At 46.2% G+C, this 22,292-nt stretch overlaps 1 protein-coding gene across 2 annotated transcripts in view; it reads right to left on the bottom strand.

The window, feature by feature from the left end:
- Window positions 1-527: 527 nt before the first annotated feature.
- LOC306918414 (uncharacterized protein) overlaps window positions 528-22,292 on the bottom strand; it is a 36,636-nt gene continuing 14,871 nt past the window's right edge. The window contains exons 6-13 of one of the 2 annotated variants that reach the window (XM_079531319.1): window positions 20,928-21,215; window positions 17,672-17,749; window positions 16,543-16,564; window positions 15,318-15,520; window positions 8,455-8,542; window positions 7,685-7,894; window positions 5,949-6,158; window positions 528-1,500 (exon numbers count right to left, since the gene is read on the bottom strand). In XM_079531319.1, the coding sequence (XP_079387445.1) occupies window positions 919-1,500; window positions 5,949-6,158; window positions 7,685-7,894; window positions 8,455-8,542; window positions 15,318-15,520; window positions 16,543-16,564; window positions 17,672-17,749; window positions 20,928-21,215 (1,681 nt within the window). In that variant the 3' untranslated portion in view covers window positions 528-918. The remainder of the gene's footprint in view (window positions 1,501-5,948; window positions 6,159-7,684; window positions 7,895-8,454; window positions 8,543-15,317; window positions 15,521-16,542; window positions 16,565-17,671; window positions 17,750-20,927; window positions 21,216-22,292) is intronic. The other variant, XR_013789333.1, reaches the window with a different exon arrangement.

Raw genomic sequence — 22,292 nt, 5'->3', positions numbered from 1 at the left:
AAATATCAGATCTACAAGCTCACAATGTGTTGCGAAAATATCAGATCTACAAGCTCACAATGTGTTGCGAAAATATCAGATCTACAAGCTCACAATGTGTTGCGAAAATATCAGATCTACAAGCTCACAATGTGTTGCGAAAATATCAGATCTACAAGCTCACAATGTGTTGCGAAAATATCAGATCTACAAGCTCACAATGTGTTGCGAAAATATCAGATCTACAAGCTCACAATGTGTTGCGAAAATATCAGATCTACAAGCTCACAATGTGTTGCGAAAATATCAGATCTACAAGCTCACAATGTGTTGCGAAAATATCAGATCTACAAGCTCACAATGTGTTGCGAAAATATCAGATCTACAAGCTCACAATGTGTTGCGAAAATATCAGATCTACAAGCTCACAATGTGTTGCGAAAATATCAGATCTACAAGCTCACAATGTGTTGCGAAAATATCAGATCTACAAGCTCACAATGTGTTGCGAAAATATCAGATCTACAAGCTCACAATTTGTTGCGAAAAGAAAAAGAAAACGTATACATTTGAAAAGGTGTGAAATGGGACATTCTGCATAATGAGTACTTTTACTTTTGGTACTTTAAGTACATTTTGAAGCCAATACTGTACTGTACTGTACTGTACTGTACTGTACTGTACTGTACTGTACTGTACTGTACTGTACTGTACTGTACTGTACTGTACTTACTCAAGTCCATATTGACGTTTACTCAGTAGCAGAGTAGTTCTACATTGCAGTATTGGTACTTTTACTTATTAAGTAGTAAAACAATGTGGGTACTTTTTTCCACCACTGCCCACGTGACATCACAGGGGGAGGAGTCATAAGGAATCGACACGCAACAACAAAGACGTGCGTCGGAGCATCGAGCACCGCTCAAAATAACTCTGTGATCACAGGATGATCAGAGGAGCAGAGTTTGTACCACCATCATTAAGACCGGGACTGAAGTATGGATATAGTCTCTCAGTGAAGGAGCAGCCAGTGAAAGAGTAGAGGTGAACTCTGGCCTCCACATCATAAAAGGAGACCAGACCCTCCTCATAATCCACAAACACTCCCACTGTCAGGAGCTTCTCTCTTACAGGGAGGACGACAGGAGGGCCAGCAAGAGCCCAGTACTCATTTCCATTCCACAACGCTATAGTCCAGTAACCATTGTTGGGGGACAGTGTGATCTGTCCCTTCCTGTTGATGGACTCTCTGGCCACTCCTAGAGTCCACTTAGTCTTCCTTTTAACCTGGACCTCAAAGTAAAACCTGCCTGAGGAGAATCCTTGTTTTCCTAAGACACTGGCACAACTAGAGAATCTCTCTTTGTTGTCTGGGAGATTCTTCCTTATGTTTCCATGACTCACTTGTTTTCCATCGTCAGACAGGATGAGGTGAGGATGTGCTGTATCAGGATCCAGAGTCACATTCACTGCATATCTTCTCCTTGGTTCTACAGCTTCCTCCAGTTCTTTAATACGAGCCTTTAATTCAAATCAATGATATTATAGATTAATTTATGAAAATATTAATTTACTCGTACTTATTACTCTTACTCAGTGATTCTCAACGTTGTGCATTTAGAGGACCCCCAGTTGGTATAAATTAGACCATGGACCCCCAGTTGGTATAAATTACACCATGGACCCCCAGTTGGTATAAATTACACCATGGACCCCCAGTTGGTATAAATTAGACCATGGACCCCCAGTTGGTATAAATTACACCATGGACCCCCAGTTGGTATAAATTAGACCATGGACCCCCAGTTGATATAAATTACACCATGGACCCCCAGTTGGTATAAATTAGACCATGGACCCCCAGTTGGTATAAATTACACCATGGACCCCCAGTTGGTATAAATTACACCATGGACCCCCAGTTGGTATAAATTACACCATGGACCCCCAGTTGGTATAAATTACACCATGGACCCCCAGTTGGTATAAATTACACCATGGACCCCCAGTTGGTATAAATTACACCATGGACCCCCAGTTGGTATAAATTACACCATGGACCCCCAGTTGGTATAAATTACACCATGGACCCCCAGTTGGTATAAATTACACCATGGACCCCCAGTTGGTATAAATTACACCATGGACCCCCAGTTGGTATAAATTAGACCATGGACCCCCAGTTGGTATAAATTACACCATGGACCCCCAGTTGGTATAAATTAGACCATGGACCCCCAGTTGATATAAATTACACCATGGACCCCCAGTTGGTATAAATTAGACCATGGACCCCCAGTTGGTATAAATTACACCATGGACCCCCAGTTGGTATAAATTAGACCATGGACCCCCAGTTGATATAAATTACACCATGGACCACCAGTTGGTATAAATTAGACCATGGACCCCCAGTTGATATAAATTACACCATGGACCCCCAGTTGGTATAAATTACACCATGGACCCCCAGTTGGTATAAATTACACCATGGACCCCCAGTTGGTATAAATTAGACCATGGACCCCCAGTTGGTATAAATTACACCATGGACCCCCAGTTGGTATAAATTAGACCATGGACCCCCAGTTGATATAAATTACACTATGGACCCCCAGTTGGTATAAATTACACCATGGACCCCCAGTTGATATAAATTACACCATGGACCCCCAGTTGATATACATACATTATTTAAATCTCTGGGTCCCCAATCTTCTAAATGCTCAGTGTTAATTAAACTCTCAGAGTGTAAAAATGCATGGAACCAAATTAACCAGTAAGGGTCCATTTGGTTCCATGTGTTACACTCTCAGAGTCACAGACCCGTAAGGGTCCATTTGGTTCCATGTGTTACACTCTCAGAGTCACAGACCCGTAAGGGTCCATTTGGTTCCATGTGTTACACTCTCAGAGTCACAGACCCGTAAGGGTCCATTTGGTTCCATGTGTTACACTCTCAGAGTCACAGACCCGTAAGGGTCCATTTGGTTCCATGTGTTACACTCTCAGAGTCACAGACCCGTAAGGGTCCATTTGGTTCCATGTGTTACACTCTCAGAGTCACAGACCCGTAAGGGTCAATTTGGTTCCATGTGTTACACTCTCAGAGTCACAGACCCGTAAGGGTCCATTTGGTTCCACGTGTTACACTCAAAGAGTCACAGACCTGTAAGGGTCCATTTGGTTCCACGTGTTACACTCTCAGAGTCACAGACCCGTAAGGGTCCATTTGGTTCCACGTGTTACACTCTCAGAGTTACAGACCCATTAGGGTCCATTTGTTACCCTGGTGGTCCTCAGACACAACGTTGGTAACCAGTGACGTAGATAAACATTGCCCTGTTGCATGGGGCAACCTGCGTGAGGAGGATGCATAGGAGAGAGGTCAGTCAGTCCCTACACTCAATATGTCCCCTCAGTCCCTACACTCATTATGTCCCCTCAGTCCCTACACTCATAGGAGAGAGTTAGTCAGTCCCTACACTCAATATGTAGCCCCAATATGTTCCCTCAGTCCCTACACTCATTCTGTAGCTCCAATATGTCCCCTCAGTCCCTACACTCATTCTGTAGCTCCCCAATATGTCCCCTCAGTCCCTACACTCAATATGTCCCCTCAGTCCCTACACTCATTCTGTAGCTCCCCAATATGTCCCCTCAGTCCCTACACTCATTCTGTAGCTCCAATATGTTCCCTCAGTCCCTACACTCATTCTGTAGCCCCAATATGTTCCCTCAGTCCCTACACTCATTCTGTAGCCCCAATATGTTCCCTCAGTCCCTACACTCATTCTGTAGCTCCAATATGTTCCCTCAGTCCCTACACTCATTCTGTAGCTCCCCAATATGTTCCCTCAGTCCCTACACTCATTCTGTAGCCCCAATATGTTCCCTCAGTCCCTACACTAATTCTGTAGCTCCCCAATATGTCCCCTCAGTCCCTACACTCATTCTGTAGCCCCAATATGTTCCCTCAGTCCCTACACTCATTCTGTAGCTCCCAAATATGTTCCCTCAGTCCCTACACTCATTCTGTAGCCCCAATATGTTCCCTCAGTCCCTACACTCATTCTGTAGCCCCAATATGTTCCCTCAGTCCCTACACTCATTCTGTAGCCCCAATATGTTCCCTCAGTCCCTACACTCATTCTGTAGCTCCAATATGTTCCCTCAGTCCCTACACTCATTCTGTAGCCCCAATATGTTCCCTCAGTCCCTACACTCATTCTGTAGCTCCAATATGTTCCCTCAGTCCCTACACTCATTCTGTAGCCCCAATATGTTCCCTCAGTCCCTACACTCATTCTGTAGCTCCCCAATATGTTCCCTCAGTCCCTACACTCATTCTGTAGCTCCAATATGTTCCCTCAGTCCCTACACTCATTCTGTAGCCCCAATATGTTCCCTCAGTCCCTACACTCATTCTGTAGCTCCCCAATATGTTCCCTCAGTCCCTACACTCATTCTGTAGCTCCAATATGTCCCCTCAGTCCCTACACTCATTCTGTAACCCCAATATGTTCCCTCAGTCCCTACACTCATTCTGTAGCTCCAATATGTCCCCTCAGTCCCTACACTCATTCTGTAGCTCCCCAATATGTTCCCTCGGTCCCTACACTCATTCTGTAGCTCCCCAATATGTTCCCTCAGTCCCTACACTCATTCTGTAACCCCAATATGTTCCCTCAGTCCCTACACTCATTCTGTTGCTCCCCAATATGTTCCCTCAGTCCCTACACTCATTCTGTAACCCCAATATGTTCCCTCAGTCCCTACACTCATTCTGTAGCTCCAATATGTTCCCTCAGTCCCTACACTCATTCTGTAGCTCCCCAATATGTTCCCTCAGTCCCTACACTCATTCTGTAACCCCAATATGTTCCCTCAGTCCCTACACTCATTCTGTAGCTCCAATATGTCCCCTCAGTCCCTACACTCATTCTGTAGCTCCCCAATATGTTCCCTCGGTCCCTACACTCATTCTGTAGCTCCCCAATATGTTCCCTCAGTCCCTACACTCATTCTGTAACCCCAATATGTTCCCTCAGTCCCTACACTCATTCTGTTGCTCCCCAATATGTTCCCTCAGTCCCTACACTCATTCTGTAACCCCAATATGTTCCCTCAGTCCCTACACTCATTCTGTAGCTCCAATATGTTCCCTCAGTCCCTACACTCATTCTGTAGCTCCCCAATATGTTCCCTCAGTCCCTACACTCATTCTGTAGCTCCAATATGTTCCCTCAGTCCCTACGCTCATTCTGTAGCCCCAATATGTTCCCTCAGTCCCTACACTCATTCTGTAGCTCCAAACGGCGCATGTTTTCCAAAAGGAACGTTTCTTACCCTTTTCTGCACAATGAACCCAGAAGGTGAAGAGCTACTAGCGTGCTAAACTAATTTAAACTTAGGAACGGCCAAGAAAATCCAAGTTTAAACGGTTAAACAAACCTAGTTACTAACTAGGTTTCCATAGAACGTTTTGAAAATATTAAGCAAGTTTTCAGGAAGTCGGGGGAAAAAACGGAAGGGGTTTTATGTTGTGGTTTCCCTCCACTAATTAACACTTTCAGGGCTTTAAATTGTTTAATCCAGGGTTCCACCACGTTGAAAGCTGCAAATACTTCAGCGTATGCTCTAAAGGTAATAAAACAATTTCGGCAGCGTAGAATATTGGATTAAATAGCGGGGAACGCGGGTTACGCAGTAGAACTGTTTAATTGTTATTCTTACATAGGAGATACTGTACATGTAGTTCAGAACATTAGTAGATGTTGCTATTTTGCCACTTAAACGAGACACATATATTATTGAACATGTATTACTTCTTTGATGTTCCTTTAGGCTATAGATTTATGTGGATTTTTGTGGACTATCTATTGGGCTGCAAGTCCTTAGCTGTCCAGAGACTGTCTTTGAATCAGACTGTCTGGTAATAGTGACATATTCATGTAAAATAAAAACACCTGCTGCTCTGTGATCTTGTGGTCAGATTGCTGCTTGTCTCTCTGCAGGTCCATGATGGATTTCTGGGAGCGTTTCAGGTCCTCCTCCAGCTTTCTGTTGTCTCTCTCAGCTCTCTCCAGGTCCAGATGGAGGTCATCTCTCTGCTTCTCCACGTTGCTACGAGCAGCATGCTCAGCCTCCATCTCCTCCTGCACATCTTTAATACGAGCCTGGAATTCAAATCCATCATATTATCCGCATTGACCAGAAGCTCATCCGAGGCCTGGGCCGGCTGAGCGGTCCAGGCACCTAGCTAGGCATCCAGCCTGACAGCGGGTCGCGGGTTCAAGTCCCGAGCCCGACGACCTTTGCTGCATGTCTTCCCCCGTCTCTCTCCCCTTTCCTGTGAAGCTACTATAACCTATCAATAAGGGAAAATAGCAAAAAATATATATATCTTAAAAAAAAGAAGCGCATCCAGCTCTACCTGGAAGTAACAGTAACTAGGGTTGCATAGAATGTTTTGAAAATATTAAGCAAGTTTTCAGGAAGACGGGAAAAAACTGAAGGGAATTTATTGTGTGGTTTCCCTCCACTAATGAATTGTGATTCTTAGGAGATACATGTAGTTCAGAACATTAGTAGATGTTGCTATTTTGCCACTTAAACGAGACACATATTATTGGACATGTATTACTTTTTGACGTTCCTTTAGTCTATAAAAACATTTTTTACATGGACTGACTATTGGGCTGCAAGTCCTTAGCTGTCCAGAGACTGTCTACCTCACCCCTGCCCACTTTGACAGGCTGGAATGGCTTAGGGTCGACGACAGAGTACAGCATCTTGCAATGGGTCTGGTCCACAAGATTCGATACACCACCAAGATACCCATGTACCTGTCCAAATACTTCACTAAGATACCCATGATACCTGTCCAAATACTTCACTAAGATACCCATGTACCTGTCCAAATACTTCACTAAGATACCCATGATACCTGTCCAAATACTTCACTAAGATACCCATGTACCTGTCCAAATACTTCACTAAGATACCCATGGTACCTGTCCAAATACTTCACTAAGATACCCATGTACCTGTCCAAATACTTCACTAAGATACCCATGTACCTGTCCAAATACTTCACTAAGATACCCATGATACCTGTCCAAATACTTCACTAAGATACCCATGATACCTGTCCAAATACTTCACTATGATACCTATGATGATTTACCTGTCTAGATACTTCCTTAATGTTAACGAAGTCCTCCCCCACAACACCAGAGGGAGCGCAACAAACCATGTGCAACCCAGATTCGGCACAAACAAGGGATTATTTTTGCTCCTATGCCACCAAAATGTGGAACGCCCTACCAACAGTCATTAAGACATGCGAATCCTTTGACTCCTTCAAAACCGCTCTCAAAGGGCACCTACGGACGGCTGCAATTCGAAACTGGCCCCCTTAAAATCTGAATCTCCACCCCCGCCCCCCCCCCATTCCCCCCCACCACTCTTCCCCCTCACGTTTCTTTTCCCTTTTTTACCTCCTTTATGATGAATTCCTGTTCTGTTCTTTGACGATATAGAAGTGTCTATTTGTACGTCTCTAAATGTTTTAATGAATTGAAGTTGGACCCTCTTGTAAACAAGTGTAATTCTGCAAACTGTTAATACAAATTTCAATCAATCAATCTTTGAATCAGACTGTCTGGTAATAGTGACATGAATTCATGTAAAATGAAAACACCTGCTGCTCTGTGATCTTGAGGTCAGATTGCTGCTTGTCTCTCTGCAGGTCCATGATGGATTTCTGGGAGCGTTTCAGGTCCTCCTCCAGCTTTCTGTTGTCTCTCTCAGCTCTCTCCAGGTCCAGATGGAGGTCATCTCTCTGCTTCTCCACGTTGCTACGAGCAGCATGCTCAGCCTCCATCTCCTCCTGCAACGCTTTAATACGAGCCTGGAATTCAAATCAATCAATGATATTAGGTTAACTCCTTATTGAAATATACTGTGTATATTTCAATATGTAGGCCTAACTTCACTGTGCTTTTGGTGCATTTCTATTGATGGTTCCTAGGACTTGGGGAGCAGTGTGAGATCTTGGTTTAGCACCTCTCCTACACGCACTTCTTTCAACATTTTACTAATACCTCCAAGTTGCACACACAAACATTCCACTCGTGAATACACACACTACTGTACTGTACTGTACTGTACTGTACTGTACTGTACTGTACTGTACTGTACTGTACTGTACTGTACTGTACTGTACTGTACTGTACTGTACTGTACTGTACACACTACACTACACTACTCACCTTACTGATTTCCACACTACATCTACACTCTACATCCACATTACATCTGTGTATTCCTAGGTTGTTTATTTCATTCAGATTATTTTTAATAATTACAATTTATCATTTTACACCTTCTTTTGCTATGGTCCTTAATTGGCACCCCCTAGGCCAGGGTCATAACACTTTGTATTAATGATTTTAAGGAGAAAATAAATACCTGCTTCTCTTTGATTGTCTTCTGTAGATGAACAGAAGATTGTGCATCTTCAATCTTATTCAGAAGAAAGGTTATTTCCTCCGTATTCCTGTGGACCACAATACATCATAACGTTATTCTACAGCAGAACACTAGCCTGGCTCCAGCCCTGAATCGCTAGCCATTCAAAGAAAAAAAACAGATGTTCCGGTGATTCAGGTCTGGTGCCTCTGTCTATTCGTATACTCCCAGACAGTCGAGTCACAAAGATGCAAGATGCAGCTAAGAGCAGGAGTCACTTCCTGGTTTTTAGACAGCTGGTGGATGGAAAATGAAGCTTGCGGTGGACGGAAAAGCTTCATTTTCCGTCCACCCAGTGGCGGCTCCAGACCATTTTTACTGGGGGAGCTATAAGGGAGCTTGACTAATAATGAAGGTGCTATGTCCCGCTAAGCGGGACGATTTTTTCTCGGGTTTAGCCCCCAAAAACACGCCTCTGGGTGGGTTTTTTTGCACGTTTCCTCCCCAAAAAACAGCCTTTGGGGAGCAATTTCACACCAGCAAACAAGCAACTTGCAATAATGCAGTTATTAATGTGCAGGCTACTGTTTTCAAAAGCAAATTGCAATACATTAAGTTCATCATACACCTATTGCTCTAAGGCTGCAGTCCATTAACCTTCCCTGACTCCGCCAGATGGTGGCAGTATTGGGGGATATTAGCCCATGCCTATCCAACAATCTTGAGCATTATGGATTATCAGTAAACCATGTAACCAACACAAAATCATGTGCGTGCACACACACACACACACACACACACACACACACACACACACACACACACACACACACACACACACACACACACACACGCACACGTAGTGGAGGGACCACGACCAAATTAAGATTAATTAAGACAAAACTACAGAAATATTGTTAAATCAGTGGTTCTCAACCTTTTTACAAGTACCACCTCAGAAAATATTTGGCTCTCAAGTACCACCATTATGATTCATTTTAAAATGTAGTCCTATTCGGCTAGGCACAGGTTTGCATAGCTCCTTTCGGAACCCTACGTTAAAGTTTCTGACATTTTGATGACTTTACGTAGGGTTCCTTATCATCGACTTCAAGCGACATGGGATGCAATCTGATTTACCCTGACTTACCCCTGTGCTGCGGTGTGGGTGTCACGCTGACATATTCCAAAATAAGCATATGAACGCTATAGGAGACAAAGAACCTTCTGACCCCCCCCCGCGAACGGCTCAGAAGCCGTTAAGTATTTTTAATGTTTGTACGACCGTTTTGGCAGCTCTGAAATTCTCTCTTGTTGACATCCCATTGTACCGCCTCCAGCATCTCGGTTGGCTAGCTGCGCCTCCCTACGCGCCTCGTAGGCGCAGCTAGCCAACCGAGATGTCAACAAGGAGGGACCGAAGAGAGAATTTCAGAGCTGCCAAAACGGTCGTACAAACATTAAAAATACTTAACGGCTTCTGAGCAGTTCGCGGGGGGGGTCAGAAGGTTCGTTGTCTCCTATAGCGTTCATATGCTTCTTTTGGAATATGTCAGCGTGACACCCACACCGCAGCACAGGGCTAAGTCAGGGTAAATCAGATTGCATCCCATGTCGCTTGAAGCCGGTGATACCGGACCCTACGGGTTAGGGGTCCAAAGGAGCTCAACCCGGGGGGTCCGGAGACGGGCTAAGGTTTGCACAAAAGGCAAATTAATTCCTAATCATTATAATAATAATTCCTAATCATTATAATACATATACAAATATAAATAATATATGTATACAGACAAATTAAGGCATGCTGTACAAACACAGGCAGGCAGACAGGCAGACAGGCAGGCAGACAGACAGACAGACAGACAGACAGACAGACAGACAGACAGACAGACAGGCAGGCAGACAGGCAGGCAGATACGACGCGCGCACGCATGCACGCACGCACACACACACACACACACACACACACACACACACACACACAGACAAATAAACTTGCTAGCGCAATTGTTATATGCGCGATTGAGTGAACCAGTTTGACTTCGCCATGCGCGATGCGATCCACAGCTGTAATTAATCGCGGACTGATTCAGTTTGCATCTAGAAATCAACGCTAAGCCATGGAGCCATCCATGGAGTTATGGCTCCAACTGTCATTAAGACATGCGAATCCCTTGACTCCTTCAAAACCGCTCTCAAAGGGCACCTACGGATGGCTGCAATTCGAAACTGGCCCCCGTAAAATCTGAATCCCCCCCCACCGCCCCCCCCTTTTTCCCCTCACTGTATATATTTATTTTCCCTTTTTACCTCCTTTATGATGAATTCCTGTTCTGTCTATAGAAGTGTCTATTTGTACGTCTCTAAATGTTTTGATGATTTGAACATGGTGGACCCTATTGGAAACAAGTGTAATGCTTAATTGGGTCGTCCACTCACAGTTAACAGCCTTTGTATTGAGTTTGTGCTTGAAATGTACTGTAATTCTGCAAACTGTTAATAAATTCTTCAATCAATCAATCAATGGTTATGTCCGCATCATATAGTGAGCAATGCATCGCCTGGTGTGCCATTTGAACAGTATCTATCGTATCATTCCACTCCCCGTCGGAATCTCACTACCCACGGCCGTCGGCCACCCGTGAGCAAAAACAAAACGGCCCGCAAAGTTCCACCAACTAGTACAACTACACCTGGTTGGTTCAAAGCATGTCAGGTGATGCACGCCGCTCGCGTAACGTTACATAAATAAGTAAGTTATGTACGTTATGTACGTTATGTACGTAACGTTACCTGAAAGGAGCACTGCGCATATACGAGTATACATTTTTTACTAATCGATGTTAACAGATAGCCGATAGGCCATTGAAAATAATATTATATGACCACCAAATCATTTCAGAGAAAATAATTTAATTCACTGACAGTGGGGGAAAAATGTACATTTTGTTTGAGAATTTCTTGGGGGTGCTACAGGGGTGCTATGGGATTTTTGGAGGTGCTATAGCCCCCGCAAGCCCCCCCCCCCAGTGCCGCCCCTGCGTCCACCAGCGGGTTAAACACCAGGAAGTGACTCTTAGCTGCATCTTCGTGACGCGCCTGAGGCAGTGTTAAGGTCCATTTAAACGGGCAGCGATTAATGCGCCTAGTAATTCATTTTCAATAAGAGCTGCATTTATTTTTTCTGTACACGCAAATAAGTCGATGGGCGACGACGCAAGCGTATTTACGTGAGCGCGGTCCCTTGAAATTGTTGCGCACGTGCTCATTACGTGCACACGCCCACGGCTCACCAGCCTGGATTCTGTTTAGCTTTCTTTTTTTTTTTTACGCTTGCGTTGTGGCGCCCCCCTCTGGAGCAGACCTGGAGCAGAGCTGTGGTTATCCAGCCAACAACATCTGCGTTCATCGCTGCCCGTTTGAAAGCACACTTAGTCTGCATCAAAACTCTGATTGGCCATCAGCGTGGTCTCAACTCTGATTGGCCATCAGCGTGGTCTCAACACACATGGCTGCCCCCACTGCGGTAACGTGGTCTCAACACACATGGCTGCCCCCACTGCGGTAACGTGGTCTCAACACACATGGCTGCCCCCACTGCGGTAACGTGGTCTCAACACACATGGCTGCCCCCACTGCGGTAACGTGGTCTCAACACACATGGCTGCCCCCACTGCGGTAACGTGGTCTCAACACACATGGCTGCCCCCACTGCGGTAACGTGGTCTCAACACACATGGCTGCCCCCACTGCGGTAACGTCAGCGTGGTCTCAACACACATGGCTGCCCCCACTGCGGTAACGTCAGCGTGGTCTCAACACACATGGCTGCCCCCACTGCGGTAACGTGGTCTCAACACACATGGCTGCCCCCACTGCGGTAACGTGGTCTCAACACACATGGCTGCCCCCACTGCGGTAACGTCAGCGTGGTCTCAACACACATGGCTGCCCCCACTGCGGTAACGTCAGCGTGGTCTCAACACACATGGCTGCCCCCACTGCGGTAACGTGGCCATCAGCGTGGTCTCAACACACATGGCTGCCCCCACTGCGGTAACGTGGCCATCAGCGTGGTCTCAACACACATGGCTGCCCCCACTGCGGTAACGTGGTCTCAACACACATGGCTGCCCCCACTGCGGTAACGTGGCCATCAGCGTGGTCTCAACACACATGGCTGCCCCCACTGCGGTAACGTGGTCTCAACACACATGGCTGCCCCCACTGCGGTAACGTGGTCTCAACACACATGGCTGCCCCCACTGCGGTAACGTGGTCTCAACACACATGGCTGCCCCCACTGCGGTAACGTGGTCTCAACACACATGGCTGCCCCCACTGCGGTAACGTCAGCGTGGTCTCAACACACATGGCTGCCCCCACTGCGGTAACATGGTCTCAACACACATGGCTGCCCCCACTGCGGTAACGTGGTCTCAACACACATGGCTGCCCCCACTGCGGTAACGTGGTCTCAACACACATGGCTGCCCCCACTGCGGTAACGTCAGCGTGGTCTCAACACACATGGCTGCCCCCACTGCGGTAACGTCAGCGTGGTCTCAACACACATGGCTGCCCCCACTGCGGTAACGTCAGCGTGGTCTCAACACACATGGCTGCCCCCACTGCGGTAACGTCAGCGTGGTCTCAACACACATGGCTGCCCCCACTGCGGTAACGTGGTCTCAACACACATGGCTGCCCCCACTGCGGTAACATGGTCTCAACACACATGGCTGCCCCCACTGCGGTAACGTGGTCTCAACACACATGGCTGCCCCCACTGCGGTAACGTGGTCTCAACACACATGGCTGCCCCCACTGCGGTAACATGGTCTCAACACACATGGCTGCCCCCACTGCGGTAACATGGTCTCAACACACATGGCTGCCCCCACTGCGGTAACGTGGCCATCAGCGTGGTCTCAACACACATGGCTGCCCCCACTGCGGTAACATGGTCTCAACACACATGGCTGCCCCCACTGCGGTAACGTGGTCTCAACACACATGGCTGCCCCCACTGCGGTAACGTGGTCTCAACACACATGGCTGCCCCCACTGCGGTAACGTGGTCTCAACACACATGGCTGCCCCCACTGCGGTAACGTGGCCATCAGCGTGGTCTCAACACACATGGCTGCCCCCACTGCGGTAACGTGGTCTCAACACACATGGCTGCCCCCACTGCGGTAACGTGGTCTCAACACACATGGCTGCCCCCACTGCGGTAACGTGGCCATCAGCGTGGTCTCAACACACATGGCTGCCCCCACTGCGGTAACGTGGTCTCAACACACATGGCTGCCCCCACTGCGGTAACGTGGTCTCAACACACATGGCTGCCCCCACTGCGGTAACGTGGTCTCAACACACATGGCTGCCCCCACTGCGGTAACGTGGTCTCAACACACATGGCTGCCCCCACTGCGGTAACGTGGTCTCAACACACATGGCTGCCCCCACTGCGGTAACGTGGTCTCAACACACATGGCTGCCCCCACTGCGGTAACATGGTCTCAACACACATGGCTGCCCCCACTGCGGTAACATGGTCTCAACACACATGGCTGCCCCCACTGCGGTAACGTGGTCTCAACACACATGGCTGCCCCCACTGCGGTAACGTGGTCTCAACACACATGGCTGCCCCCACTGCGGTAACATGGTCTCAACACACATGGCTGCCCCCACTGCGGTAACATGGTCTCAACACACATGGCTGCCCCCACTGCGGTAACGTGGCCATCAGCGTGGTCTCAACACACATGGCTGCCCCCACTGCGGTAACGTGGTCTCAACACACATGGCTGCCCCCACTGCGGTAACGTGGTCTCAACACACATGGCTGCCCCCACTGCGGTAACGTGGTCTCAACACACATGGCTGCCCCCACTGCGGTAACATGGTCTCAACACACATGGCTGCCCCCACTGCGGTAACGTGGCCATCAGCGTGGTCTCAACACACATGGCTGCCCCCACTGCGGTAACGTGGTCTCAACACACATGGCTGCCCCCACTGCGGTAACGTGGTCTCAACACACATGGCTGCCCCCACTGCGGTAACGTGGTCTCAACACACATGGCTGCCCCCACTGCGGTAACATGGTCTCAACACACATGGCTGCCCCCACTGCGGTAACGTGGTCTCAACACACATGGCTGCCCCCACTGCGGTAACGTGGCCATCAGCGTGGTCTCAACACACATGGCTGCCCCCACTGCGGTAACGTGGTCTCAACACACATGGCTGCCCCCACTGCGGTAACGTGGTCTCAACACACATGGCTGCCCCCACTGCGGTAACGTGGTCTCAACACACATGGCTGCCCCCACTGCGGTAACGTGGTCTCAACACACATGGCTGCCCCCACTGCGGTAACGTGGTCTCAACACACATGGCTGCCCCCACTGCGGTAACGTGGTCTCAACACACATGGCTGCCCCCACTGCGGTAACGTGGCCATCAGCGTGGTCTCAACACACATGGCTGCCCCCACTGCGGTAACGTGCGACCGTACCGATCTGGATATTAAATCTCCCTGTGATAAATGGTTTGGTTTCTTTACAGAAACGACCATCGTCCGAAATAATACCCGACCGTGTTTGTTTACATGCTACTAGCGCTCGCTGACTGTGTTTGTTTGGTTAGCAACCGGGTTAGCCACGTGATTGACAACGACGTCAATTGCTTTGCTACAATTTTGATTGGTTGGTGTGAACCAATCGCTGAAGACTGCTTTGGCAACGGCAAAAAATAATTCAGACGGAGTGTCATGCTAGTACAATGCAGTATGTTAGTCATTCTACGGGTAGGTTTTTCTACGTGTCATTTCATGCTGTGGTCCACATTACTTCTTGATCTCCTCCTCCTGCTTCCTGTTGTCTCTCTGCAGGTCCATGATGGATTCCTGGGAGCGTTTCAGGTCCTCCTCCAGGTCCATGATGGATTTCTGGGAGCGTTTCAGGTCCTCCTCCAGGTCCATGATGGATTCCTGGGAGCGTTTCAGGTCCTCCTCCAGGTCCATGCGGAGCTTCTTCTCTTTCTCCAGAGAATCCTCCAAATGAACAACAATACATTTTTGTACATCGTTATTCATCACAACCATAAACACGGGCGATGAAAACATCAGGGTTTTATTCAACCCATGATTTTCATTTAATTAGTATTAAATAAGACCGCCATGGACGTGTTTTGACGACTGCAGTTGTTTTTTAGTATTTTACGCTAGTGCTCTTCGCTAACCAATTCTCCATGCAGACCGCAGCCATTACCATATAAGTTAATGGCAAGGTGCTAACAAGGTGCAACTTCCAATGGTAGCCCATTCATCCAAACAGAAAAGTCCTGTCTGATTGTATTAAACAACGTCTAACTCACCAACATTGCAGCTGTACAGAAAGCTTGAATTATCCTCTCTCTGTCCTCAAAGTGTTTGTTTCATAAAAATCCACCGTAGACATGTTGTTATGAGCTACTTTCTGTCCTTGCAGGTGATTCTTTTTCTAAGTGCTGGAGTTTGGAAGTGCTCGTTAGATATCACTCAACTCAACAGCCCATGTGTACCACCTGTTTTTAATTAGCACATAATGCAGGAGGCAGCAGGACGTTGCGTTACTGAAAACGAGTGCTTCCAAACTCTGATGGAAACATGGCCGCGGTCTGCAGATGGTCTGTAGGCACCGTTTGAGTCACTCTAGCAGGAAATCACATGATAATAATAAGCCTCCGTCCACTCCCATGTTATTGCATTGTTTAAATGCCTTTATCTCTTCCCTGTCAGCCAGCATGCAAGCTATTTTCAACGGACTCTAGCGGAGCGCAGAACCGCTCTGCACGTTAGTTAGCGAAATGCATAAATTAGATTAGATTATGCATTAGTTACAGTTAGTTATTAGATGCATTAGTTAGAGTTAGTTATAACGTATTAGATGCATTAGTTAGAGTTAGTTATAACGTATTAGATGCATTAGTTAGAGTTAGTTATAACGTATTAGATGCATTAGTTAGCTAAATACAATTTGATTTATTTACTGTGACAGTGAATGAGTTGATGAAAGATGTTGTAAACTGACTCACCAGATCCTTCTGCTGGTGGTCTCTGTAGAGGAATCACACGGACGCGCGCGCGCGCGCGCGCACGCGCACGCACGCACGCACGCACGCACGCACGCACGCACGCACGCACGCACGCACGCACGCACGCACGCACGCACGCACGCACGCACGCACACACACACACACACACACACACACACACACACACACACACACACACACACACACACACACACACACACACACACAAGCTATTATTTGATAGAAACTCAACTTTGAAGTGACACTGATAGGATAATACATAGCCTATATACTGTCTTATATCTTTGAAGTGACACTGATAGGATAATACATAGCCTATATACTGTCCTATATCTTTGAAGTGACACTGATAGGATAATACATAGCCTATATACTGTCCTATATCTTTGAAGTGACACTTCTTGATTCTTCATTCTGTAAATGTTTGACAGTCTAACCTGTGCTCAGTAGAGTGCTGTCCATCTTTTATGATGATGTGTAAACGTTTGACAGTCTAACCTGTGCTCAGTAGAGTGCTGTCCATCTTTTATGATGATGTGTAAATGTTTGACAGTCTAACCTGTGCTCAGTAGAGTGCTGTCCATCTTTTATGATGATGTGTAAACGTTTGACAGTCTAACCTGTGCTCAGTAGAGTGCTGTCCATCCTTTATGATGATGTGTAAACGTTTGACAGTCTAACCTGTGCTCAGTAGAGTGGTGTCCATCCTTTATGATGATGTGTAAACGTTTGACAGTCTAACCTGTGCTCAGTAGAGTGCTGTCCATCCTTTATGATGATGTGTAAACGTTTGACAGTCTAACCTGTGCTCAGTAGAGTGCTGTCCATCCTTTATGATGATGTGTAAACGTTTGACAGTCTAACCTGTGCTCAGTAGAGTGCTGTCCATCCTTTATGATGATGTGTAAACGTTTGACAGTCTAACCTGTGCTCAGTAGAGTGCTGTCCATCCTTTATGATGATGTGTAAATGTTTGACAGTCTAACCTGTGCTCAGTAGAGTGCTGTCCATCCTTTATGATGATGTGTAAACGTTTGTCAGTCTAACCTGTGCTCAGTAGAGTGCTGTCCATCCTTTATGATGATGTGTAAACGTTTGTCAGTCTAACCTGTGCTCAGTAGAGTGGTGTCCATCCTTTAAGCTAAGAGGACGATCCATGGACCAGTCACTCTTCATGGAGTCAGAGCTGCATCCGGTACAGGAGAAACACATGAGGAAACATATTTACTTTATTAGAACAATTTACAATTTAGGCATTTATCAGGTGCTCTTAATCCAGAGCGATTTACATTAAGCAAGAACAAAAACATAGTAATACATCATATACATAAGAATTGTCATCATGAATCATACATAAGCTATAAGAACCAGTGGAATATGTATAAAATGAAACTATGCATATATACTATACTATATATAGTGCTATGTCTACATAAAATGCTACAGTATGTCTATGTATGCTAAGTTACATAAGTTGATCTTTGCATTGGCCTGTAAGGTCGTCGAGGCTAGGGCAAGTGCTACAGCAAGTTACGCCAAGATGGAGTCTGAAGAGGTGGGTTTTCAGCAAGGGGCCAGTGAGGCGCTCCAACATTGAAGCACTGGGCCCTAGTGGTAAGAGGAAGGACTGCAGGCGGACCCGTGCTTTAACACACTATCACTCCCTACGTCACCCATACGTCACCCAGGACCTCAAATTTGAGGTCCGGAGGAGGTACTTCCGGCAGTCTTCCGGGTGCTTCAAAACGCCAATGAGCAACTTCATCGAAATGAATAGCTTGGGGGCGGGGCTAGTGCTCCAGTTCCGTCTCTATCCTTTATATACTCTATGGTTTATATACTCTATGGTTTATATACTCTATGGTTTATATACTCTATCCTTTATATACTCTATGGTTTTCAGACTACGGTGGAACCACTTCTATATTGTACCTCATGACCTCTTTTCAATAGAGAAACAAAGATGGCGGCTATACCTTGAGCCACCCCTTTCCACCCCTTTCCCATTATACCTTTTAAATTAGTTCAACTAGTAGCCGACCTACAGTACATCAACACGTTGTGAGCTTGTAGATCAGCTATTTGAAGTTTTTTATACGTTATTTTTTTTAACTAGTATTAAAAAATGGCAAATCAGTTTAGGGATCCCCCAGGTGTTGTGTATGTGTTAAATGGAGTTAACATTACTCTAATAGACCCCCAGGTGTTGTGTATGTGTTAAATGGAGTTAACATTACTCTAATAGACCCCCAGGTGTTGTGTATGTGTTAAATGGAGTTAACATTACTCTAATAGACCCCCAGGTGTTGTGTATGTGTCTATGGAGTTAACATTACTCTAATAGACCCCCAGGTGTTGTGTATGTGTCTATGGAGTTAACATTACTCTAATAGACCCCCAGGTGTTTTGTATGGAGTTAACATTACTCTAATAGACCCCCAGGTGTTTTGTAAGGAGTTAACATTACTCTAATAGACCCCCAGGTGTTTTGTATGGAGTTAACATTACTCTAATAGACCCCCAGGTGTTTTGTATGGAGTTAACATTACTCTAATAGACCCCCAGGTGTTTTGTATGGAGTTAACATTACTCTAATAGACCCCCAGGTGTTGTGTATGGAGTTAACATTACTCTAATAGACCCCCAGGTGTTTTGTATGGAGTTAACATTACTCTAATAGACCCCCAGGTGTTTTGTAAGGAGTTAACATTACTCTAATAGACCCCCAGGTGTTTTGTATGGAGTTAACATTACTCTAATAGACCCCCAGGTGTTTTGTATGGAGTTAACATTACTCTAATAGACCCCCAGGTGTTTTGTATGGAGTTAACATTACTCTAATAGACCCCCAGGTTCTATGTTCCCCACCATGCAAAAAAGGTTATTTGTTCCCCACTTAGAATAAACCTAAACCTAAACCAGAAACCTAACCTAGTTTAGTAATTCTAAAATGAATTTAGCAACTTAGTCTTAGTGTTACTTTTAGTAGCAAATTCTGATTTAAGCTCAGTCTTTGAACAATCCATTGAACTTTAGGCCTGCCTAGGCTACTTAAAGTTTAAGGGCTGCCCAAAAGGTAGATCGTGATCTACCAGTAGATCACACAGGCTGTGCAGGTAGACCACATGACCATGGCCCTAAAAATATACAATTTAAATAAATGATAAACTATTTTTGGAAACTGCCACTTGAATTAAGGTGACTGCACTTGATTGATTGACATGAAAAAACCCACAATGCAACAGGCCTACCATGTGTTTCGCACAAACATCAGTATTACAAAAAAGAAAAAGAGTGCATTTGTCTAATACGTAACTATTTTCAGCAATGGGATAATATATATATTTTTGGTGGGTAGATCTGGTTGAGCTGGTCATTTTTAAAGTAGCTCTCAAGTCTAAAAAGTGTGGGCACCCCTTTAAGTCTTAAACTATCTAGTCTTAGCCAACTAAAAATGACCACTGGCATAAAATAAACTAAAACATAATTGCTCAGACTCAAACATTCTTTGTTCTGTACTTATACATACAATTGTATAGTACAAAACACTGAAGTCCTTAAACCAGAAACCTAACCTGGGGAACATAGGGATGACCCCCTCCACAGCACTCCTTATATAACGTAGGGTGCAACCTATCTCAAACCCTCACCCTAACCCTAACCTCCCACGGGGCAGCACACCTAAACCTAACCTTAACTCTCTCCCAACCCTTAACGCACCCCTCACCAACCTTAATCCGGTTGTTTTAACGCACCCCTCACCAACCTTAATCCGGTCGTTTTAACGCACCCCTCACCAACCTTAATCCGGTCGTCTTAACGCACCCCTCACCAACCTTAATCCGGTCGTCTTAACGCACCCCTCACCAACCTTAATCCGGTCGTTTTAACGCACCCCTCACCAACCTTAATCCGGCCGTTTTAACGCACCCCTCACCAACCTTAATCCGGTCGTCTTAACGCACCCCTCACCAACCTTAATCCGGTCGTTTTAACGCACCCGTCACCAACCTTAATCCGGTCGTTTTAACGCACCCCTCACCAACCTTAATCCGGTCGTTTTAACGCACCCCTCACCAACCTTAATCCGGTCGCCTTAAGGCACCCCTCACCAACCTTAATCCGGTCGCCTTAAGGCACCCCTCACCAACCTTAATCCGGTCGTTTCCCTGTCCCCTCACCAACCTTAATCCGGTCGTTTTAACGCACCCCTCACCAACCTTAATCCGGTCGCCTTAAGGCACCCCTCACCAACCTTAATCCGGTCGCTTTAACGCACCCCTCACCAACCTTATGTCTAACCAATGACTAGTATAAACTAAGTATGCACCCCAACTAAATATTGTGTTGTTTTTCATTCTGACCTCAGATCAGTAGAGTCTTTGAAGTTCAAAGGTGTTCCCATGGACCAGTCACTCTTCATAGCGTTATAGTTGGGTACAGGAGGCTGTGGTCTCTGCTCATGGACCCTGATGGACTGGTCATTCTGGTCACTCTTGTCACTCTGGTCACTCTGCTCATGGACCCTGATGGACTGGTCACTCTGGTCACTCTGGTCACTCTGCTCATGGACCCTGATGGACTGGTCACTCTGGTCACTCTGGTCACTCTGCTCATGGACCCTGATGGACTGGTCACTCTGCTCATGGACCCTGATGAATGAGACATTACCCCAGGTGAAGGAGTTTAGTATCTGTAGAATGAGGCATTACCCCAGGTGAAGGAGTTTAGTATCTGTAGGGAATGAGACATTACCCCAGGTAAAGGAGTTTAGTATCTGTAGGGAATGAGACATTACCCCAGGTGAAGGAGTTTAGTATCTGTAGGGAATGAGGCATTACCCCAGGTGAAGGAGTTTAGTATCTGTAGGGAATGAGGCATTACCCCAGGTGAAGGAGTTCAGTATCTGTAGAATGAGGCATTACCCCAGGTGAAGGAGTTTAGTATCTGTAGAATGACGCATTACCCCAGGTGAAGGAGTTTAGTATCTGTAGAATGAGGCATTACCCCAGGTGAAGGAGTTTAGTATCTGTAGAATGAGGCATTACCCCAGGTGAAGGAGTTTAGTATCTGTAGAATGAGGCATTACCCCATGTGAAGGAGTTTAGTATCTGTAGGGAATGAGGCATTACCCCAGGTGAAGGAGTTTAGTATCTGTAGAATGAGGCATTACCCCAGGTGAAGGAGTTTAGTATCTGTAGGGAATGAGGCATTACCCCAGGTGAAGGAGTTTAGTATCTGTAGGGAATGAGGCATTACCCCAGGTGAAGGAGTTTAGTATCTGTAGGGAATGAGGCATTACCCCAGGTGAAGCAGTTTAGTATCTGTAGAATGACGCATTACCCCAGGTGAAGGAGTTTAGTATCTGTAGGGAATGAGGCATTACCCCAGGTGAAGGAGTTTAGTATCTGTAGGGAATGAGGCATTACCCCAGGTGAAGGAGTTTAGTATCTGTAGGGAATGAGGCATTACCCCAGGTGAAGGAGTTTAGTATCTGTAGGGAATGAGGCATTACCCCAGGTGAAGGAGTTTAGTATCTGTAGGGAATGAGGCATTACCCCAGGTGAAGGAGTTCAGTATCTGTAGAATGAGGCATTACCCCAGGTGAAGGAGTTTAGTATCTGTAGAATGACGCATTACCCCAGGTGAAGGAGTTTAGTATCTGTAGAATGAGGCATTACCCCAGGTGAAGGAGTTTAGTATCTGTAGAATGAGGCATTACCCCAGGT

This window comes from Electrona antarctica (assembly GCF_951216825.1).
Source record: "Electrona antarctica genome assembly, contig: scaffold_104, whole genome shotgun sequence".
NCBI lineage: Eukaryota > Metazoa > Chordata > Actinopteri > Myctophiformes > Myctophidae > Electrona > Electrona antarctica.
This window is presented reverse-complemented; position numbering and strand designations above follow the sequence as displayed.